General features: G+C 38.2%; 1 protein-coding gene across 1 annotated transcript in view; it reads left to right on the plus strand.

Moving 5' to 3' along the window:
* LOC308613997 (uncharacterized protein C10orf67, mitochondrial) overlaps nucleotides 1–24942 on the plus strand; it is a gene marked incomplete at its 5' end in the record, with an annotated part of 126658 nt that overhangs the window by 98650 nt on the left and 3066 nt on the right. Inside the window, 3 exons of the mRNA XM_081228225.1 lie at nucleotides 6359–6446; nucleotides 11542–11628; nucleotides 11715–11775. Of these exons, the coding sequence (XP_081084351.1) occupies nucleotides 6359–6446; nucleotides 11542–11628; nucleotides 11715–11775 (236 nt within the window). The remainder of the gene's footprint in view (nucleotides 1–6358; nucleotides 6447–11541; nucleotides 11629–11714; nucleotides 11776–24942) is intronic.

Raw genomic sequence — 24942 nt, forward strand, 5'->3', positions numbered from 1 at the left:
TATAGTCTGAAGTCAGGGAGCCTGATTCCTCCAGCTCTGTTTTTCGTTCTCAAGATTGCTTTGGCTATTCGGGGTCTTTTGTTTTTCCAAACAAATTTTGAAATTTTTTGTTCTAGTTCTGTGAAAAATGCCAGTGGTAGTTTGATAAGGATTGCATTGAATCTGTAGATTGCTTTGGGTAGTAGAGTCATTTTCACAATATTGATTCTTCCAATCCAGGAGCATGGTATATCTCTCCATCTATTTGTATCATCTTTAATTTCTTTTATCAGTGTGTTATAATTTTCTGCATACAGGTCTTTTGTCTCCTTAGGTAGGTTTATTCCTAGATATTTTATTCTTTTTGTTGCAATGGTAAATGGGAGTGTTTTCTTGATTTCACTTTCAGATTTTTCATCATTAGTGTACAGGAATGCCAGAGATTTCTATACATTAATTTTGTATCCTGCTACTTTACCAAATTCATTGATTAGCTCTAGTAGTTTTCTGGTAGCATCTTTAGGATTCTCTATGTATAGTATCATGTCATCTGCAAACAGTGACAGCTTTACTTTTTCTTTTCCAATTTGGATTCCTTTTATTTCCTTTTCTTCTCTGATGGCTGTGGCTAAAACTTCCAAAACTATGTTGAATAAGAGTGCTGAGAGTGGGCAGCCTTGTCTTGTTCCTGATCTTAGTGGAAACGGTCTCAGTTTTTCACCATTGAGGACGATGTTGGCTGTGGGTTTGTCATATATGGCCTTTATTATGTTGAGGAAAGTTCCCTCTATGCCTACTTTCTGCAGGGTTTTTATCATAAATGGGTGTTGAATTTTGTCGAAAGCTTTCTCTGCATCTATTGAGATGATCATATGGTTTTTCTCCTTCAATTTGTTAATATGGTGTATCACATTGATTGATTTGCGTATATTGAAGAATCCTTGCATTCCTGGAATAAACCCCACTTGATCATGGTGTATGATCCTTTTAATGTGCTGTTGGATTCTGTTTGCTAGTATTTTGTTGAGGATTTTTGCATCTATGTTCATCAGTGATATTGGCCTGTAGTTTTCTTTCTTTGTGACATCCTTGCCTGGTTTTGGTATCAAGGTGATGGTGGCCTTGTAGAATGAGTTTGGGAGTGTTCCTCCCTCTGCTATATTTTGGAAGAGTTTGAGAAGGATGGGTGTTAGCTCTTCTCTAAATGCTTGATAGAATTCGCCTGTGAAGCCATCTGGTCCTGGGCTTTTGTTTGTTGGAAGATTTTTAATCACAGTTTCAATTTCAGTGCTTGTGATTGGTCTATTCATATTTTCTATTTCTTCCTGATGCAGTCTTGGCAGGTTGTGCATTTCTAAGAATTTGTCCATTTCTTCCAGGTTGTCCATTTTATTGGCATAGAGTTGCTTGTAGTAATCTCTCATCTTTTGTATTTCTGCAGTGTCAGTTGTTACTTCTCCTTTTTCATTTCTAATTCTATTGATTTGAGTCTTCTCTCTTTTTTTCTTGATGAGTCTGGCTAATGGTTTATCAATTTTGTTTATCTTCTCAAAGAACCAGTTTTATTGATCTTTGCTATCGTTTCCTTCATTTCTTTTTCATTTATTTCTGATCTGATTTTTATGATTTCTTTCCTTCTGCTAACTTTGGGATGTTTTTGTTCTTCTTTCTCTAATTGCTTTAGGTGCAGGGTCAGGTTGTTTACTCGAGATGTTTCCTGTTTCTTAAGGTGGGATTGTATTGCTATAAACTTCCCCCTTAGAACTGCTTTTGCTGCGTCCCATAGGTTTTGGGTGGTCGTGTCTCCATTGTCATTTGTTTCTAGGTATTTTTTAATTTCTTCTTTGATTTCTTCAGTGATCACTTCGTTATTGAGTAGTGTATTGTTTAGCCTCCATGTGTTTGTATTTTTTACAGATCTCTTCCTGTAATTGATGTCTAGTCTCATAACACTGTGGTCGGAAAAGATACTTGATACAATTTCAGTTTTCTTAAATTTACCAAGGCTTGATTTGTGACCCAAGATATGATCTATCCTGGAGAATGTTCCATGAGCACTTGAGAAAAATGTGTATTCTGTTGTTTTGGGATGGAATGTCCTATAAATATCAATTAAGTCCATCTTGTTTAATGTATCATTTAAAGCTTGTGTTTCCTTATTTATTTTCGTTTTGGATGATCTGTCCATTGGTGAAAGTGGGGTGTTAAGTCCCCTACTATGAGTGTGTTACTGTCGATTTCCCCTTTTATGGCTGTTAGTATTTGCCTTATGTATTGAGGTGCTCCTATGTTGGGTGCATAAATATTTACAATTGTTATATCTTCTTCTTGGATCGACCCCTTGATCATTATGTAGTGTCCTTCTTTGCCTCTTCTATTAGTCTTTATTTTAAAGTCTATTTTGTCTGATATAAGAATTGCTACTCCAGCTTTCTTTTGATTTCCATTTGCATGGAATATCTTTTTCCATCCCCTTACTTTCAATCTGTATGTGTCTCTAGGTCTGAAGTGGGTCTCTTGTAGACAGCATATATATGGGTCTTGTTTTTGTATCCATTCAGCCAATATGTATCTTTTGGTTGGGAGCATTTAGTCCATTTACATTTAAGGTAATTATTGATATGTATGTTCCTATTCCCATTTCCTTAATTGTTTTGGGTTCGTTATTGTAGGTCTTTTCCTTCTCTTGTGTTTCTTACCTAGAGAAGTTCCTTTAGCATTTGTTTTAAAGCTGGTTTGGTGGTGCTGAACTCTCTCAGCTTTTGCTTGTCTGTAAAGGTTTTAATTTCTCCATCAAATCTGAATGAGATCCTTGCTGGGTAGAGTAATCTTGGTTGAAGTTTTCTCTCCTTCATCACTTTAATTATGTCCTGCCACTCCCTTCTGGCTTGTAGAGTTTCTGCTGAGAGATCAGCTGTTAACCTGATGGGGATTCCCTTGTGTGTTATTTGTTGTTTTTCCCTTGCTGCTTTTAATATGATTTCTTTGTGTTTAATTTTTGACAGTTTGATTAGTATGTGTCTTGGCGTATTTCTCCTTGGATTTATTCTGTATGGGACTCTCTGTGCCTCCTGGACTTGATTAACTATTTCCTTTCCCATATTAGGGAAGTTTTCAACTATAATCTCTTCAAATATTTTCTCAGTCCCTTTCTTTTTCTCTTCTTCTTCTGGAACCCCTATAATTCGAATGTTGGTGCGTTTAATGTTGTCCCAGAGGTCTCTCAGACTGTCCTCTGTTCTTTTCATTCTTTTTTCTTTATTTTGCTCTGCAGCAGTTATTTCCACTATTTTATCTTCCATGTCACTTATCCGATCTTCTGCCTCAGTTATTCTGCTATTGATCCCATCTAGAGTATTTTTCATATCAGTTATTGTGTTTTTAATCGATGCTTGATTCATCTTTAGTTCTTCTAGGTCCTTGTTAACTGTTTCTTGCATTTTGTCTATTCTATTTCCAAGATTTTGGATCTTGGAAATAGAATCTTGGATCATCTTTACTATCATTATTCTGAATTCTTTTTCAGGTAGACTGCCTATTTCCTCTTCATTTGTTAGGTCTGGTAGGTTTTTATCTTGCTCCTTCACCTGCTGTGTCTTTTTCTGTCTTCTCATTTTGCTTATGTTACTGTGTTTGGGGTCTCCTTTTTGCAGGCTGCAGATTCGTAGTTCCCGTTGTTTTTGGTGTCGGACAGACTCTTGATACCTGGTTTAATCGGGCCTACACAGTCATCTTCCTCTGTAGGGCTATTAAAACATTTCCGTTCATTTGCACATGATAATATTTATCTTCAGATATAGAGACCTGAATGAGTGAGGGAGCACGCCATGTGATTATCTGGAAGAGACTTCCAGGTGAAGGAACAACACTTGCAAAGATCCTGGGGTGGGGGTTTGCTTGTGTGTTCAAGGATAGTGAGGAAGCCAGGTGGCTGGAGAGACGTGAGCAGGGACGAGTGGTATAAGAGCTCAGTGAGGTAGAACATTTTGGGTTTTGCTCTGAGATGGGAAATCACTAGAAGCTTTGTTTTTAATTGATAAGAAAAATTTCTCTTTTACATGCCTACTAGGTCATTACCACACCTAATAAAGTTAGCAATATAAATCCTTTACTACTACTTATTGACCAAATCTTATTCAAATTCCTTGATTATCTCAAGGGAATCTTTTACAGTTGTTTGATTAAATCGGGATTCACGGTAGGTGGACCACTGCATTTGGGTGTTATATCCTTTAAATCTTTTTGTTTTTTTTTCTATGATGGTCCCACTTACGTCCCTGTTCTTTCCAGCCCACTGATTTGCTAGAGAAATAAGCTCATTTGTTATGTAGAATGTCCCCCATTCTGGATTTGACTAAGTGTTTATGTGCACATGTGTATGTATGTGTGGTGTCATCTAGCATGTTCTTCTATCTCTATATCTTACAAACTGATCTTTAAATCCAGAGAGTTGATTAGACTCCGGTTCAATATTTTAGGCAAGACTATTTCACTCGAACTACTATGCAATTCCTATGCATTGCATCATAGGGCACATAGTGTCTGGCTATATTATTTTAATCAAGTGTTATCAGGCTAATTCATGTATTTTAAGGTTCATCACTGACCTTTCTCCAAATAATTTTAACATCCATCAATGATCACAAACCATGGTCCAAGATTTCATTAGGGTTGCAAATTGGTGATACCTTAATTTTATCTTTCCTTCTGCATATTTTTTAGCTAAATTCTATTAAAGAAAAAGTTTTCCCCACTGCTTACCCTGAAATATAGTTTCAGACAAGATAAGGCAAGGTAAATGCTTGATCCAATATTTACCAATATTCAGAATAATGAGTTGGTACCCTAAAACCTCACTGAAGAGTCTTGAACTGAGGAAAGACCCAATGATCTGATGTCTTAAAAGAATTATGACTTGTGTTGATAAAAGGCCATAGGGGGGCTTCCCTGGTGGCGCAGTGGTTGAGAGTCCGCCTGCTGATGCAGGGGACACGGGTTCGTGCCCCGGTCTGGGAGGATCCCACACGCCGCGGAGCGGCTGGGCCCGTGAGCCATGGCCGCTGAGCCTGCGCGTCCGGAGCCTGTGCTCCGCAACGGGAGAGGCCACAACAGTGAGAGGCCCGCGTACCGCAAAAAAAAAAAAAAAAAAAAAAAAAAAAAGGCCATAGGGAAGCCAAAGGAAAAGCAGGGAGAAAAGTTAAGAGCTCCAGAAAGAATAAACCCCTCTTAGGCAAAACATGATGGTGATTTGACTGGGATGGGAGACCTGGAGCTGTTGAGAAATGATTAAATTGGGGATATATTTTGAAAGTAGGATGTATTGAAAGATTGGAGATAAGGTGGGAAAGAAAGAAGTCAAAGATGACTGCAAGGATTTTACCTAAACAACGGGAAAGATGGAGTTGCCTTCAACTGAAGCAAGCAAGTACATTTTGGCAGGAAATCAATTTTGATTTAAGGTGCCTTTAGTCACTTAAGGGTAGAGGTCTAGTGGCAGTGATGAGTATATGAGTCTGGAGTTCAGAAGAAAGTTTAGGCTGGGGGCATAAATTTGGGATGCATTAGTATAGATGGTATTTAAAGCCATGGGATTAAATGAGATCAGCTAAGAATGAGTGTTGGAGAAAAATAGAGAGATACAAGGATTGAGTTCTAATACTTGGTAATAACTGACTTTCAGATGCTTTTTTTGGATCTGATGTTTTCCTTCTAAAGGACGTCCCTCTTTTGTGAACTCTTTTCATCTTTTGCTTTCTTGTTGGCTTGTGAAATTTATGTGTGTATTCTTATTTTTAATTCCTTATCAATTTTAGATGTTACAAATACCTTTTCCTAGTCTATGAACTTTGTGTATGGTGACCTTTATTGTACAGAAATTCTTAATTTTTATCCATCAATATTTTTGCCTTAGGTGTGTTTAGAAAGTCTTTCTCCATCTCCACTAAAATATTCTCCCACGTTTTTAGACAAGCCTTCTTGATTTACCTCTCATATTTAGGTCTTTACTCCAGTCCTTTCCGGATTGGGTTGTGGTGCCACTTTGGTCACATACTATGTTCTAGTACATTCCCGAATCTGTTTCAGTGTTCCTATTCTATTCCATTTATTTTTCCTTTCCAAACTGTTTTTATACTATGACTTTTGTGGTATATGTTAATGTCTAGTATGGCTACTCCCTCCTATTTGCTCTTCAGGACTGGAAAATACATAATTTTAAAAATCAAAGAGTGATAAGTTCATACTAATATTTTTAAATTTTTACTTGTATCTCCTTGCTCTGACACTGAACATTCTAGTTTCTAATCACAAGAACATAATACCGATTTGCTCTTTCCTATAATTTCTGTTCATTTTAATTCCACTGCTTCTTTTATTTCAGCTTTCACGTCCTTAAGAACGAGATGTTTACTAGACACGCATTGTTCCGTCAGTTTGCAGTGCTGGCTGACACATCCTTCAATTATGTTGTAAGTACACACTGGCTAGACGCTCTTTGTCTCTTTGATGATACCTGTTACGTTTCTTTCTGAAGTTAACATTTTTCGAACCCCTGACCTTAGAGGCTCTGGAGATAGTACATGAGTCACTCTGCTGAATGCTGATGGCATAAGACAGAGTGTCTGAACCCAAAGAGCTCAATCCAGTGTGAGACATAGATGTGTAAACAAATTGTTACCACACAGTATGGTTGAGCTATAATGGAGGCAAGTGAAAATTTCAGAGGAGGGGGACTCATTTCCCCAGGAGGCATTTATCCACCTGACCACTTGTGTGCGTGGATGGAATGTAGGAACTATCACAGCTCAAGATCCAATATCCAGTCACTTCCAAATGGAAAAAGGAGGTAAAAGAATCTATTCCTAGTTCCAAGCCATTCGTTTTCACACTAGAAGTCACCTGTAGATAAGGCCCAATTCTAAAATAGACTGTTTTTGGAAATTGAAGTCTAGTTGATTTACAATGTTGTGTTAGTTTCTGGTGTACAGCAAAGTGATTCAGTTGTATATATATATACACACACATATATGTACACACATATATATACACATACACACATATATATATATACATAACTGAATATATATATGTTCTTTTTCAGATTCTTTTCCATTATAGGTTTTTACAAGATAATGAATATAGTTCCCTGTGCTATACAGTAGGTCCTTGTTGTTTATCTATTTTATATATACTAGTGTGTATCTGTTTAGTCCCAAACTCCTAATTTATCCCTTTCCTTTTCCCCCTTTGGTAACCATAAATTTGTTTTCTATGTCTGTGAACCTATATCTGTTTTGTAAATACGTTCATTTGTATTATTTTTTTAGATTCCACATATAAGTGATATCATATGATATAAAATAGACTATTTTTAAAACTGTTTACTTAATGTTTTCACTTGGGAGTTGTAATTGTAAAGGCCAATGATGACCAGTGTAGAAAGATAATCAATAAATTGCACCCAATCAGTAGCTTAACATACTATAAATGCTACTGAGAAACTGCTACACAGCTAAGTGTTCTGAGGACAAATCAGGTTTGTGGAAAAAGTCACAAGAAATATAAATTTTGGTTTCCTGCTTCAAGAGGCTTACAATCTAAAATCACTTTCTTTTTAAAATTTTTCCCACAATTTTCACTTTAAGACAGTTTTCTAACTCCCAAGTTGCTGCAAGAGATCAAAGAACTTAAGAACATTGGCAAGATAATATTATTTCTAATTTTTAACTAAATTTACATAGCAATAAGAACCTTGCTGAGGATCTTAATAATTGACTCCCCTGAAATGTTCCAAAACTGGTCTATATAGATGGGAATATATGAAGTCTCTTTCTTCTCCTTTTTTTTTTTTTTTTTTTTTTTTTTGCGGTAGGCGGGCCTCTCACTATTGTGGCCTCTCCCCTTGCAGAGCACAGGCTCCGGATGCGCAGGCTCAGCAGCCATGGCTCACGGGCCTAGCCGCTCTGCGGCATGTGGGATCTTCCCAGACCGGGGCACGAACCCGTGTCCCCTGCATCGGCAGGCGGACTCTCAACCACTGCGCCACCAGGGAAGCCCTTTCTTCTCCTTTTTGTTTTTTCTCTTCTCAACTGAAGGTTACAACTTTAATTGGAGTAATCCTCATTTTAGATATTTAATCAGCTGGACAAATAAAATATTGGAGGACCCAGGAGAATGCTGTGCTACTCAAAAAGCAGGCTTTTTAAGGATTATCTGGTAAAATTTTCTGGTCCAAATTTGAATTGTCCAGGCTTTATGACACAGACTTCTAACATCTCAAAATCATTCCAGTCCAAGCATAGTAATAGATCCAGTTTTTTCTTGAGAGAAATCTTGGCCCTGCCTCAGATGTTCATGCAATCTGTCTTCCTATGGAGGAGAGATGGACTCTATGTAGTCGAGAATCCATCTGTGTGCCACTACTTATTTGGGATTCAGGCTCATGAATCCGTATCTATATAGCTACACAGTATATATGCACTCAAGACACTCATCAAAGTGGACAGCGAATATTTAAGAAAACTAGACAGAGGGAAGGGGAGAGAGTGATGAGTGAATGAGTGAATGAACTTTGGGTAAACCAACATTTTCCCTTGGCTCCCTATACTCTAGTCACTTGTCCATTCACAGATATTTGAGTACAAATATGTACCAAGAAGCATGCTTGGGTTGCAAATGTTATCTCCCAGTTTGTGGACAAGGTTTTGGTGTCTTTTCATAAATAAATGTTCTTAATCTCAATGTTAGTTTAATAATATTTTCCTTTTTGCCTTTATTTTTTTTTCTGTATTTAAGAAAACCTTTAATCAAAAATATATTCTTCTCTAATGTATGCAAATGTCAAATCACTATGTCGTACACCTGAAACTAACATAATTTTGTCAACTATATTTCAATAATTTAAAAAAACCTAAAAAACAAAAAATATTTTCTTCTCTATAAACTTAAAATTTTTTTCTTGTTTTGCCTTTCATATTTAGAGGTTTAATCCACCTAGATTTGATATTAGTGTACAGAACGGTAGATATCTGATTTCATTTTCTTTTAATATAGATAATCAGCAGATCTAGCACCATTTATTAAAAATTCCATCTTCTCCCCTGATACATAATTCCACCCATTATATATTATAGTAAGGGCTCATATATGTATGAGTCTGTTTCTGTCTATTCTGTCCTACTGTTCTATTTGTCTGTTCTCGCATCAATGTGACACTGGTTTAATATCTATACCTTTATTATAAATCTTTTTCTGATAAAACAAATACTCCTGCCCTGATGTTCTTCAAGAATGCCTTGGCTTTATTGGATCTTTACATTTCCATATAAACTTTAGAATCAGATTGTCAATATTCACAGTATTAAAAAACCCCCATAAGAAACAAATTAAAAATTCTATTGGGATTTTGATTAGAAGTGCATTAAATCTATAGATCAGTTTCGGCACAGTTGGCACCTTTTAGGTGCTGAATCGTCTAATCCATAAACAAGTCATAGCTTTTGTTGACAATATTATGTTAGTTTGCATTTTATCTCCGCCGATTCTTTTCCAGAGACTTTTGTCAGTAGTTTCTAGAGGTCGTATATTCTTATACTCTATTGTTGGGGACAGCAAGCTTAATGAAGTTTTCATCTAGATCTCATAATAGGTCATTTTTTAAAGAATATAGTTCTGATTTCAGGATACTGTTTCTTTAACTGACTCTACAGTTTTTTCATAGTCCCTGTTTTATTTACTCTTCTCTCTCATCCTTGACAGGGTGAGATGTGTTGAAACCCAGTGTTATCAACTGCATTCTCTTGTGTGTTGCTCAAATCTCCCTTTTACATTTCAGCTGGAAGGCAGGTTGATATGCACAGCTCCTATTTCTGACCCCAACTTCAGCAGATTTTACCTTTTTCAGCCCTGTCAGAGAGGTGGTATTTTCTTCTACACCCACGGTATGAAACAATGGAGTACATTGGAACTTAAATTCTCAGCAGTCATGCATTGAACACTGGCTTCTTTTACCATCTTTATGAAAGACTTGAAGGCAGTAAGGAAAGAACCATGTGTATATTTAAAAGAGTTTTCTAGACAGCGAAAGGACCATCGGAAGACTCTAAGACAGAAGTGTGCCTGGCATGTTTGAGAAACAACAAAACATCCAGTGTGGCTGGAGCAGAGTGAGCAACGAGAGAGAACAGGAATAAATATGGTTAAAGGGATAATAGGACTTTGATTTTTTTTTTCTATTACTCTGAGTAAAATTGGGAGCGTTTCAGAGTTTTCAGCAGAGCAGTAAGACAATCTCACTAACATTTTAAAGGGACAACTCTGGCAGCTATGGAGGCCAGGGGCAGGGAAAGAAGCAGATTAGGAAGCTATTGAGGTGATGCTGGTAAGAGATGGTGTGACTTGGACCACCTTAGGAGAGCAGATGGGCAAAATGGGGCCGACACATGCCTGGAGTACTATGTAGTACTCTGCGGTGCTAGATTTTATGTATATGCAGCAAAATGGATGGACCTTAAAAGCATAGTACTTAGTGAAATTACTTTGTACATAGTCCTTAGTGAAAGAAATGGAACACACAAGATATGCTGTTTTTCACCCTGAATCTAAGATGTGCTCAACATCGGTTCAAGATTTTATAAGATTCTAAAAGAGAAAAAGTGCTGCCAATCTTACTGTGACGCTCCATCTATTGTCAGATGCATCCTGATTTTAGGGATGTTAAAATATCAGAAGGCTATGCCGTAGAATCAACAAAACAGGATATCACATAATACCATTAGCACAAATTAAAATACATGCACAAAATTACATATTTTTGCAAGAATGTATTCAAATAAAAGATAAAAATAAATATTTAAATGGTTTATTTGGTGAGAGGAACAAAAACAGAGCGGGAGCAAGCTGTGGGGAAATAGAAAAATGCGTGCAAACACACTTACATGTATGTGTGTATACACACATACAAACCAACAAGAGAGAAGCCTTGAGTAGGGAGAACGTCACATAAATTTCTAGGGTGCATCCATGGACCTCAGACCTCTTTTTGATAATCATGCTTGGTGGACTTTTGGTCCTTTTCACTTGTGCGTTTTTAATGTCATGATTTACTTTGCAGTATATGATGTTGGTGGCAATTCTGCTTGTGTGCTACTGCTTCCGAACTCCTGGAAGAGATGCTTTTGTTTTTTCACTCTTCAGTTCCTGGGAACCAGGACCATCACTGTGTAGCTTCCAGGAGCTGGGTGGTGCTGGGGATGACCTGGTGGTACCTGACCAGTTACAAGCAGTAAATCCCATATGGCATAGGGATGATCAAAAGGAAGTAGAGTCAGAAGAGACATTAAGGAAAACATTTTTCTTGAATTTTCTCTCAAAGTAGCCTGAATTAGGAAGGGGTCTATTCCTTGGGTTTAAAGGAAAAGATTTCCCCAGCCATATTTGAGCAAATAAGTTAAGAGCATGATTTTCATATCTCAGTTAACTAAGGACTGAAAAACATTCTACATCCGTTTGAGGTGGTCATTATTTCCCCTGGATAACACGGTACATACCGTTTGTGTCTTTCAGAAAGTTAATAAACCTTTATTTGTGCAATCCAAAGTGAAATCGGTAACAGCGTCGACATCTTCTGCAAATGTTTATCATGCATCTTCGGTAGGTAGATTATTTTTTCCCTATTTAACATTTAATCAGTCAGTATTATTCAGCCTCAGTAATGAAACGGTTTGGTTTACCTACAGATAGACAACAGGTATGTCGACCTAGACAGGGATCACATATCCCTCCCTCCTTCACCAAGAGGTAAGAATCCTTATTGTTGGAGAAATTGTTCATGCAGGATGGGTAATTAAGATTAATAATGCTTTTCTTTGTTGTCCTGAGATGTTTGGTTTCTGGGTGAATGCATGCCTTTTTTCAGCCAATTTATTAAATTAATAGATATGATAAATAAAAGAATGTTAATATGTATTTCTGAATATTGATCTCTGCTAACTGAAAATGAATTGAGTCATACTTCAAAACCAGGAACTGTCTCAGTTGGAATCCTGTTTCTTTTTAATTAAACTGCCAACAAACCTGGAGCTCCTGTTAAATCCCTATTTTTCCAATTTAATGCTTAGAAGAAGAGGACAACTATTTATAGCATCCTTTATCTCCCATCAGTCCTTGTGCGGCCTCAAATTGGACTCATTTGGAGGTGGAAGTACATTTTGTCCACACGTTTCTGTAAGTCTTTAGGAAACAACCATGCTTGCTTTTCTCTAATAAACAAGTTGGATTAATGAAATGCAACGTTATTTGTTTGAATTATTGATGGTAATCAAAGGGTGTCAGTAATTTCTGTTTTTCATGTCTGGGAATCTTTAAAAGTAGACTTTTATAATGAATCTTTATACAAGGAGGAAGTGTATGATATGAGTTTAAATCCTGGACCCTAATTTTTTTTTAACATCTTTATTGGAGTATAATTGCTTTACAATGGTGTGTTAGTTTCTGCTGTACAACAAAGTGAATCAGCTATATATATACATATATCCCCATATCTCCTCCCTCTTGCGTCTCCCTCCCACCCTCCCTATCCCACCCCTCTAGGTGGTCACAAAGCACTGAGCTGATCTCCCAGTGCTATGTGGCTGCTTCTCACTAGCTATCTGTTTTACGTTTGGTCGTGTATATATGTCAGTGATACTCTCTCACTTCATTCCAGCTTACCCTTCCCCCTCCCCGTGTCCTCAAGTCCATTTTCTATGTCTGCATCTTTATTCCTGCTGGACCCTAATTTTAAAATCAACTTTTTGAAAACTAGATTGAGAAAGGAACCTCTCTTCTGGGTCTCCATGCAGTGGAGAGGCTTCTTCTGTAGTGCTTACGGGTATAGATAGTATCTTTTCCGGAGGTGCCTGCCTGGGTGCAGAGGAATCTTTCAGCAGTCACAGTGCTGGCTGCCTCCTGGACTGGCATTTAGGTGACAGTAACACCCAGCCTGGACTCTGTAGCAGCTGCTAGCCTAGGGCATGCAATTTAAAGATATCACCTTTTTTTTTTTTTTTGGCCACACCATGTGGCTTGGGGGACCTTAGTTCCCCAACCAGGGATCGAACCCGGGCCCCCTGCAGTGGAAGTGCGGAGTCCTAACCACTGGAGTGCCAGGGAAGTCCCCGAAGATATCAGCATTTAAATAAGGGACTAGCTCTGTTGAATTGTTGGAAATTCCAACCCATACAGTAAGTTATTTCTAAAATATTACAATGTATTAGGGGAAGAGAGACTCATGATTTATCATAAAAATATAAATTGTTAAATTTGGAACCTGTGTTCCACCTGACATTTTAATTAGAGAGCTTAATTAACAGCAAAAAATTCAATTGACAGTCTTACATCCAAAAGTGATATTTCTCTGCCAAGCAAACCAGTTTTCAAAGGTCCATTTGTAGTCATACAAACCGACCTTGATGGCCACCTGGGCCATAAGGCAGCTTTGGCCAAAACAAACAGTCACTCCCTTTCTTCTGTCCTGAAAATGCAAAGTGTAGAGTTATTTCCACCCTGTCTACGGAAAGCCCTCCTAAAATTCATTAGCCCCCTTTTTTTGCCTTACTAATAAAATTGAAAGTAAATGCTATTTTATGATCCATAATTTTGCAGCATGCCACAAAGCGCATCATTCTGAATATGACTGCACTGCAGAAGAGGCGTGGGTGACAATGTCACACTGAAAGCCTCTGGGCATAACCCTGACGTTTCTTTCCATAAAACCTCTGATATAACGTTGACATGTCATGTTTTCCCCTCTGAAGATAGTGTGGGGAAATCATCCAGTTAACAAAAGTTTCTGGTTAATTGGGTTCCAGTTAATCCAAAATTGACTAGAAATAAATTTTCTATTTTTAATGGATAAAAAAACCAATACATGAATGCCAGGAGGAAACTGAATTACAAATTTACTAATTGGGGAGTAGATGAATTTTTTTCATTAGATATCAACCTTTCACGATTATGGGGACTGAACAGTATTCACACTAGACGGTCAAAGGACCAAACCGTCGTCACAAAACAAATCACTCCAAGCTTCTCAGGTACTTCAGAAGGCGGAGAACCCCCTCAGGCCCTAGGAAATATTTCAATACGTTATCAGTGTTTTCAAGCACTAATTCACAAATACATTTTCAAAGAGGTGTTTAGCTACATGGTTCATACGTACCTGACTTATAGACAAATCTTAATTACTTTCTATAACACGGGGGTAACCTATATGGTGACAGAAGCCAAATTCAACCCTGTAAAGTCACTGTGGTATTGAGTTCTGTTTTTTATATTATATAAATAGAATATTAATATTTTAAATACCCTACAAATATTTATCCTCCCTGTTAACAGCATCTTGGTGTTGCATCAAAGATAGAGGTTCTTACATTGTATTTTCATACCACAAGATACTTTTGAAAATTATGGATAACTACCATTTAGTGGGTGTAGGTACTATTCCAAATTCCTTTTAAGTTTTAACTCTAATCCTCACAAAAACCCTATAAAGTCAGCACTCTTGCTTTCTCAAGCCTTAGAGGAGACAATTGGATTCAGAGGGGTTTAGTAAGCTGCCAGGTTTATGACCACAAATAGATTATTAATTTATAAATAAGGCTGGGTTCAGACCCAGAGAATGTGGCCCTAGAGCCCAGGCTTGTCACCACTCAATTATATTGACTTGCCCCAAGACTCACACATGACAGTGTGTGATCCCATTTTCAACAACACACAATGGGAAAACGTGATGTAGCAGAAAGGCTTTGGAGGTGGACAGACTTCGGTTCCTGTCTCATTCCAGTCACCCCCTGGGTAACTTCATTCAGCTCCCTCTGCTGTGTAAAATGGAGATGGCGACCCCACCTCCTAGCTTTGTTATGAGGATTAAGTGAGGTGAAGTGCCTAGCTAACCCCACCCCTGCCTCTCCTCCTGAGCTGTGGATAATATAATCCCTGGGTTCCCAAAATAAAGTCAGGCAAACCTGCTTTCTAATCTACTACATGAGAGCTATAATGTCCTCAGCAGTAGGCTAGTGATTTAAAAGAACTGGTCTCTCCTTTAATTCTTTAGGAACTAATTGTCTACCAAGCATAAGAAAGAATAAAATTTGTCACTGGTATCAGATCATATGGTAGATATTTTGAAAAGAGCAAAATAAAACAAAACATAACTTAAAACAATGTTATATCAGGTGATATATCTTTCCTAAGCAAATTGAAATTAACTTTTTGTTATGTTGCAAGCTTTACTCCAAAAAATTCTAGCAAGAACAACAGAGTTATTCTTGCAACAAAGAAAGTTTAAGAGATAAATAAATCCTCATTAATATAAGGGAATAAAAAAAATGAGGTACCATACTATCTGCAGAATTTCAAAGCCTTTTTTTTACACAGTAGTAATTATCCCAAAAGATCCCAGGTAACATTATTAATTTGTTTGCTACTTAACTGTGATAAAATTTGGGATCTGAGCTGCCCATTGTGCACTGTGCACTGCCACAGATTTTATGTACTTAAGAAGACCTTTCTCACAGTCCAGTAATTAGGTGCTATTGACATTGTAATCTTTGAAAATGTTCCTAATGATCCCCAAAGACACAAATCTCATAGATAAAACCTCAAAGTAACAGTGACCCTTTAAGTGGCTTGTCAGTAAGAGAAAGCTCAAACATAAATATCTGAAACACAGGAGACACCCAAATTTAAACCTAGATTACATTGTATTGTTAATTCTCTCAGACTTCTAGGGAAGAAACATGGAAGAAGTGATTTTAAAGGCTTTTAAAGAATAGTAGAACAATCGCAATACATTGGATAGGATTTTAAAACCTTTCTTTTCACCCTTGGAAACTTTGGACCTGAAAAGTGTTTTTTTTTACTAAGTGTATTATCCACCAATTTATAAAAATAAATATTAATTGAAAGTGGAGTTCAGTTGACCCTGTTTTTGTTTTAAACACAAAAATAATTTTAAAAATCACACAAGTAATTGGAATTTAAAAGATAAAAAGGAAAGCATTTTAGGCATAAGTGTTAGCATTGTTTTACATATTGTTTCTAGACTTCAGCTATAATTAATATAATTTACTAAGGTATTCATATTCAAATGCATATTTTACAGTATTACCACATATACCACATACATACATAATATATAACATCACTTAACATGTAATTGATGGCTATTAAAAACGTTAAAATAGGACTAACCTGATTTACTAAATATAATGTATTAAGGGGTCTGTTAATGTTTATGATGTCACTGCCACCAACTTTTCTACTTCCCTTATTGTCACCAATTACCTGTAATTCAAATGTTGTATTGCTAAGTTATATACGTCATCCTTGTCTTTGAGATTTGGGCTGATTCTCAACTACCTTTTCTTAAGAATTTGCCTTGCTCTTTATGCCTGTGTTCTAGAGATATTTTCTATTCGAGGCATGGGATTTAGGATATTAAATGACAAATAAAGCCTGGAAGATCAGCAGTGTGTCTCTTAACATACCTTTCCAAATACAGGGAATTCTCAATGGCACAGAAAAGAGCCAAGATGACCAACTGGATTCGAGAATTAATCTGAAGTTCTCTATCCAACTGAAGCTTTGTCCATTGGTCAAATAGGGAATTGAAAAATGTGAAAAATGAAAACAGATAATACATGCTTTGAAAATAATGTTAATAGTTGAAACAAGTAGGCAGGCAAAGTACTCTGAATTTGTAAGATCATAACAACTTAGTAGGAAAAAAGGTCACAACTAATACATATTAAAAGTGTACTTTATTAATTTGATGGACTATCTTGTATTAATTCAGTCTAGTGATACTTTTAAGTATTTGTAGACAATGTTTCATTGAATAAATGCCACTAAGCATATTCCTAATTATGCCCCAAATTGGTACTCAGAGGTCTCCAAAGCATGTAGCATGAGGCAAAGATGGTTTCTGGTGTGTGTTATTATTCAGTCATTGGGCCATGAGTTGGATTCCAGCAGCCTTTCTGGATCCTGTGGCCACTGATTTCATCCCAAACCTCAGCTGCCCATTGCTGCCCAGTCATTATAAACCATATAAGCCTTTTATGGTGGTAACAAAATATTGAGAGAGGTTTTAGTGTTGAGTGAGTATTAATTTTTAAATTTAGGAATGGTTCTGTTAGAGAAATGACAAAATGTTACAAGATGTGTATGGATTCATGCAAATTCATATCAAGTTGCACCCTTAAGTGAACTGGGAGTGACATCTTTGCATGTGAAGGATACCATGTAAATATTCCTTTCAATGGGAGGAACCCCGAGTTTGGAATTTGAGGGAATAAATAGAGATCAGAAAAGCGGATATTTATGTCAGTGTAGAGCAGTGTCACTGGGCTTCAGTCCTCAGCCTTTCCTGTTCCCGGCTGGTTCAGATTCTTTAATGCATGTTCCTTATCTTGAATGAAATGATCACAGGGAAAAAAAGTAGGTTATAGGAAGAAGTATGTTGTATACTATTACATGCTACACAAATGTAAGCTAGAGTGACAACTATCAAATAATCTTATTATCTGTGTTTACATATCAGTAAGAATGAATTGAGGAAGGGCTTGTTGACTAATTTAGAAACTATTTTTTTGTTTTTTATGAAATATTTCAAATATTCAGAAAACACAGAATTACATGTTGAGTACCCATTGCGTATGTGTATGTTTTAGTATATGTGCATGTTAAAAAGTATCATTACTTCAATAATTTGTTTAGTGAGGACCTATTGATGATAAATTCTGTTTGTCTTAATTTTATCTCCCTCTTGAGGGTAGTTTAGCAAGATACGATATTCTGGGTTGGCAGTTATTTTTTCCTCCACATTTTGTTATTATACCATTGCCTTTGAGCCTCTGCTCAGGCTTCTTGAAGTTTGTTGTAGATTTGTCAACCATTTGTGGTCATTTAAGTTTTCTTTATGTAGCTTTTAAGGTTTAGTCTTTATTCTTGATGGTCTGTAGTTTTACTGTAATGTACTCATTCTATAAAATGCATTTAATCTTGATCAATATTCAGAGTACAATTTGGATCATTCATATCTTTCTTTACTTCTAGAAATTTCTCAGCCATTGTCTTTTCAAATATTGCTTGTGTAACATCCTACACATTATTTTCTTCTGAAGCACCTCACAGTATCTTCTCATGCCTCTAATCTACATTTTCTAATTTTTGTGTTTATTTCTCTGTTGTGCATATGGATGGATTTCCTGATGTTACCTTTTCCAATTTTCCAATCCTCTCTTCATCTATGCCCAATTTAGCCCATGTTTTAGTTTTATTTTAGTGACTTTTTTTATTTCCCAAGACTTTAAATTGATTCATTTTCAGAGCCACCAGTTCTTATTTTATCCTGGCCTGTTTTGCATCATAATTTATTTGTTTAGTGGACACAGTCAATTATTTCTGTGAGCATACTAAACACACATTTTAAAATCTTTGTCAAACTATTTCACCAACTGAAATTTATCTGGAGTGAATTCGTATTCTGATAGCTTATCTTTCTGTTGTCTTTCCTAGCATTCCTTTCCTTTATTTATTTTGGAATTTTGGTTTACAGGGTCAAGTTTCTCTGTCTCATTCATATTCATTCTCTCTCTCTCTCTCTCTCTCCCTCTCCCCTCCCGCCACCTGAATGCAGTATTTCCTGAGTACAGTTTGGTAACTGCACCCACTTCCGCCACTCTCACTCCCAGTCTACAGCCAGTTCTTATAAGTTTTGGGGTGCCTGTCCTGCTGTGACAATAGGGTCTTGAAGCCTTTAAGCCATCAGGTCACTTGGCTCAGTTCCTGTGAGTGAAGTAAGTTTTGCCTTTGAGCCTCCCTAAGCCCAGAGCTTTCTAAAAAGCCATAGTAGCCCAAGGTTAGAAACTTTTTTTTTTCTCCCAATTTCCTTTCATTCATGCTTCTGTCTTTGAGGAGTGGTTTGTTCTTTCACCCAACATGGAGCACATTTAGCCTCTGTCACCAAAAAGGAGCTTTATTCCTGGCTGTCATTGTGAATTTCTGCAGCTGGAATTATACAGGTCTGTGGTTTCAGCCTGTGTATGAGTGCTAGGGCTGCCATAACCAAGTACAGCAACTGGTTGGCTAAACCACAGAAATTTGTGGTTTCACAGCTCTGGAGCCTGGAAGTTTGAAATCAAGATGCCAGCAGGGTTGGTTCTTTCTGAGGTCTGTGAGGGGGAACCTGTCCATGCTGCTCTCAGAGCTTCAGGAACCTCACGTGTTCCTTTGCGTGTAGATGTGGTCTCCTCATGTCTTCACACAGTCTTCCCTCCGTGTGTGTGTATCTGTGTCCAAATTTCACCTTTTTATGAGGATGAAGACATACTGGGTTAGGGTCCACCCTAATGATCTCATCTTAACTTAATCATCTGCAAAGACCCTATTTCCAAATAAGGTCACATTCACAGGTCCTGGCAGTTAGGACTCCACCGTCTTTTGGGGGAGACACAATTCAGCCCATAACAGCCTTGTTCATTGTTTTACATTTCTTTACCTGAGAAATGTTTATCTATTTATCCCAGTATGTCTTTGTTTTTTGGGGTTTTTTAAAATTTATCTTATTAATTTATTTATTTTTGGCTATGTTGGGTCTTCATTGCTACGCACAGGCTTTCTCTAGTTGCAGGAAGCAGGGTCTACTCTTCGTTGTGGTGTGCAGGCTTCTCATTGCTGTGGCTTCTCTTGTTGTGGAGCATGGGCTCTAGGCACGTGGGCTTCAGTAGTTGTGACATGCGGGCTCTAGAGCACAGGCTCAGTAGTTGTGGCTCACAGGCTTAGTTGCTCCGCGGCATGTGGGATCTTCCCAGACCAGGGCTCGAACCCATGTTCCTTGCGTTGGCCGGCAGATTCTCAACCACTGCACCACTAGGGAAGACCCCCAGTATATCTTTGGAGTTTTTTCTTTTTAAATTGTTATTTATCATGTCCATACAGTGTAATAAATCATGAACTTTGTATATTGTACTTCCTTCTCCCCCCACCAAAAAATTCCTATATGTTCAAACCAGTTCTCTTCATGTTTCTAGACCAAAGACCCTTCATTTGATTTCAGGCCTACCTTATGTATACAGTCTGTTCTAAGAACACTTCTCCTTTGTAAGCAATGGCCCCACTTCTTATTATCCTATACATCAAAAGCACGTATTAAATATCTACCATTTCTTGAAAGAACATTTTAAAAGTCTCTGTTGCACCTTAGTAAAAGTCCTTTCCCCTGGTGTTCTGTCTGTGAAATAGGCAATAAGTTACCTTTGCTGGAAAAGGATGTGTTATGGGTTGAATTATGTCCCCCCTCTCCCAAAAGATATGTTGACACCCTAACCCTGGTTCCTGTGAATGTAACCTTATTTATAAAATAGGGTCTTTGCAGATTTAATCAAGTTAAGATGAGGTGATTGGGATGGGCCCTAATCCAATATGACTGGTGTCCTTATAAGAAGAGGGAAATTGGGGGCTTCCCTGGTGGTTCAGTGGTTGAGAGTCCGCCTGCCGATGCAGGGGACACGGGTTCGTGCCCCGGTCCGGGAAGATCCCACATGCCACGGAGAGGCTGGGCCCGTGAGCCATGGCCCCTGAGCCTGCGCCTCCGGGGCCTGTGCTCCGCAACGGGAGAGGCCACAACAGTGAGAGGCCTGCGTACCGCAAAAAAAAAAAAAAGAAGAGGTCAATTGGGACACACACACAGGGAGAATGCCACGTGATGAAAGAGATAGCGATTGGAGAGGTGCAGCTGTAAGCCAAGGAACCCCAAGGATCTACAGCCACTACCAGAAGTTAGGAAGAGGCAAGGAAGGATTGTACTCAGAGTTTGAGAACGAGCAAGGTCCTGTGAACTCCTGGATTTCAGACTTCCCGCCTCCAGATCCGTGAGAGAATAGATACGTGTTGTTCTAAGCTATATGGTTTATATTACTTTGTTACAGCAGCTCTAGGAAACTAAAAGCAGGATGGCAATTTGATAATTTCCATGACATCCACATTCAATAGATAGACAGCCACCATCCCAAGTGAGTTCAGGGACCTTGTGTTTCCAGTTGGCATTACGTCGTAGGGTAAGGAGTTCTGCCGTTGACGTCTCAAGTAACGGAGACATCTCCCTGTGATTGATTAGAAAGCTCCTTCCTCCAACTTCAAGGTATGTTGTCGTTTTAAGGAATCAAATATGATAAGGCTTGTGTATAAATGTGCCTGCCACTTCCCAGGCATTCAGTAAGTGATCAATAAATGTTGAATAAAATTGAGTCTGACGTTCACGTCACATCATAATTGTATGAACTTGGGTAACAACCTAACGTCCCTATTTGTCTTCTGGCTGAAGAGTCCCCCCGCAGCCCGGTGCTCTCCTCCTGTAATCCCGTCGATGCCGCCATCTTTTCTCACTCATCCCCTCCCTTCCTCTTAAGGCTAGCACCCTCTGGTCCTCCTTACCTTTAATGTCAGCCCTCCAGAGAGAAATCCGAACCTGCTTTCTCTCCTTCTCTAGCCCCAGATGACTCCACTTGCTTTCTGCTCTGCGTCTCCCTGACACTGTTCCTCCCTAGAGCACCCTCCCTAGCGAATCCTTCAAATGTGAAATAGTTTTCAGTTCCTCCAGTGTATCCCCTGGCACTGGGCCACACCCCTTGCATTCTGTTACTAATGAGCATCCCTTAACTGTTGAAATGCTCTCCTCTTTTTTTTTTTTTTTGCGGTACGCGGGCTTCTCACTGCCGTGGCCTCTCCCGTTGCGGAGCACGGGCTCCGGACGCTGATCGGCAGGCGGACTCTCAACCACTGCGCCACCAGGGAAGCCCGAAATGCTCTTCTCTTGACTCCAAGACACCAACCTGTTCTTGTTCTCCTCCTACTTCTCAGAACATCCTTCTCGTTCTCTCCTGGTTACTCAGTTCTGCCCCCGCTCTGAGCATTAAGTGTTGGGGTCACTAAGGATTTCATTCTTTGATTCACTTTTACACACTTTGTTATTCCTCTGCATCCTTCAGTAAATGTCTATGGCTTTCAGGATAAAACCAAATTCTTCAGTTTAGCATGTAAGAGCATGCATAATCCCTGCCTCTCCCCTACATGAGCACTCTAATCTAGTCATAACAAATGACTTGCTGTTCCCCACTCTTCCATGCTATTCCATGCTTCTGTGCCTTCAGACATGCTTGCACCTAGGTGGTGGGTCTTGTGCCTGCTCTTGCTGGGGCTTGCTTATATTCTACAGTTAGCTGGCTGTCGGTGGCCTCAGGCTGTCCGTCTGCTGGGCTGACAGGCGCAACCACATCTTATATTTCTCATCATTGATCAGGCAAACCTGGTCTTGCTTTCATGGTGGTGTCAGGGTTCTCAAGAACAGGAAAAAAGAGTAAGCGCCAGCGCACAAGGATGGTTGAAGTTTGCTGACACCACATTGGCTTCTGTCACATTAGTCAGAGCGAGTTTCATGACCAAGACTGGTCAGTGTGGAGGCAACTGGAAAGGCTGTGGGTACCGAGGGGCCCACACTTCTTAACCTCATAGGTTTCACCTTCTTTTTGTTCATTCATTCATTCATCTATTCATTCATTCCACAGACTTTATGAGCACCTACTAGATTTTACTTTTTTTAATTGAAGTACAGTTAATTTACAACGTTGTGCTAGTTTCTGGCGTACAGCAAAGTGATTCAGTTATACATATGTATATTCTTTTTCATATTCTTTTCCATTATGATTTATTACAGGATATTGAATATAGTCCCCTGTGCTTTATAGTAGGACCTTGCTGTTTATCTATTTTATATATAGTAGTTTGTATCTGCTCATCACAAACTCCTAATTTATCCCTTCCCCACCCCCATCCCCCTCTGGTAACCATAAATTTGTTTTCTGTGTCTGTGAGTCTGTTTCTGTTTTGTAAATAAGTTCACTTGTATCATATTTTGGATTCCACATATAAGTGATATCATATGGTATTTGTCTTTCTCTGTCTGACTTACTTCACTTAGTGTGATCATCTCTAGGTCTATCCATGTTGCTGCAAATGGCAGTGTTTCATTCTTTTTTATGGCTGAGTAGTATTCCACTCTATATATACCACAGCTTCTTTATCCATTCATCTGTCAATGGGCAGTTAAGTTGCTTCCATGTCTTGGCTATTGGAAATAGTGCTGCTGTGAACACTGGGGTACATGTATCTTTTCAAAGTAGCGTTTTGTCTGGATATATGCCCAGGAGTGGGATTGTTGGATCATATGGTAACTGTGAGCACCTACTATAAACAAAGACTTAGGCGAGGCACTGAGGATGCAGAGAGTCTTCTTAGTGCTTGAAATTTCTATTCTAAGACGGACACTCAAATGTTAGCACATTCAATAAAAGTAATGGCAGTATTTACAGAGGTCCCACGAGGCAAGGTGAACCTGAAAATGCCTCTCTGCATTTGTCACCATTTCTGCAGAAACTGCTACCTGGTGAAAATCAGGATTAGCCATTAGCAGCCCCTTCCCTCATAAAGATCATAAAAAGCCAAAATACAGAAACGATGTTTAAAGTATTTTCAGTGTGTAAATTTTTTTAAATTGTAATTGAAAAAATACTATATTTCTTTGGTAGCCTATAAATTCAAGCCATGGGATTGTGTGAACACAGCATTCCCTCTAAATATCAAACGTGGGCTAGAGGAGCAGTTAACATTTTAATCCTCCTTGCTTGTTTATAGGAACAAATTTGCTTGCAACTTCAAATTCACACTTGTGCAAATAAATTACAAAGACCAAGAGTGCAAATGAAAAATCCCTTTTCAACTAACTATGAAGCTTCCATATTAGGTATAATGATTTTTCTCTAGGATTAGGACAGATTGCATGGGGAGCCCAGGCTTTCATAAAGAGGGGGGTGGGGAATTGACTTGGGCCTTCATTTTCTCACAAAAGACACAATGAGAAGCGCATCTGTGAACATTGCATAATTTGTTATGTTCTACAAAGAGGTGGGTTTTTGTTATACACATACCAGAGCTATTTGGTACTGTTTCACCAATGATCTTTATTCAGGTCCAGAAAAGAAATTGGCCTCAGAAGAGTGAAAGGAGAGTAAATTTTTCTTTAAAAATTAGATACAGATTATCGCTTCAAAATGCAGGAGGGAATTTTACAAGTGACGGTGCACTGATTAGCTTTCCAATGGACACCCAGTCCTTTATGAATCGCATACTAGCTGTGGTCAACTGTGACCAATGTGGTTTATTACTCTCCCGAAGAGTTGAACTGGGATTACCCATCTAATTTAATTGAGAAATGTTGGGTGAACTTGAACTGTTTCATGGATATGAATGACCAGAGAATTTATTTGATAAGACATTAAAGGCTGAATATGGTAGCTATCTCTTTGATGGTTTGATACAGTCATTTCTTTAGTTCATTAGCAAATCTCTCATAGATTTTTGTTGTTGTTATTATTCTTCTGGGGATTACATGAGCAGCCAAAATGAAAAAGGGAGAAAAACGTTTCTGTACATCATTAGAAAAAAATTTTAAAACTTACCTTTATCGGTAAATATTCATGACAGTTTTTAATGTAGTCTGAAAAGTGACATCAGCTTTTACGTAAAGGAAGCTAACAGTAGTAAAATTGTGGGAAACTTAATAGATCCACTGTATTTTCATGTGATAGTCCCTAAATTATTTTTAAGTATTGTCTTCTGATTTCATTTATTAAGGGGGAAAAAAGATGTCAGGAAGTTAACATGTTATTCACCAGCATCCTTTGCATTTTCTTGTAAACTGGGCAGTGTGAGCTTTTATCGCTGGCATCTCGATGAAACGTTTAAGGTAACTTTACCATTAGCAGAGCACACAGGGGAGCATCAGATGAAAAGGTGCCTTCTCTTCTTAGGTCTGCTAACATTAACATAAATTCTGCTGTATTCCCAATGACAAGCACTAAGGTGTAA

Source organism: Mesoplodon bidens, assembly GCF_964165515.1.
Source record: "Mesoplodon bidens genome assembly, chromosome: 3".
In the NCBI taxonomy this organism is placed as follows: domain Eukaryota; kingdom Metazoa; phylum Chordata; class Mammalia; order Artiodactyla; family Ziphiidae; genus Mesoplodon; species Mesoplodon bidens.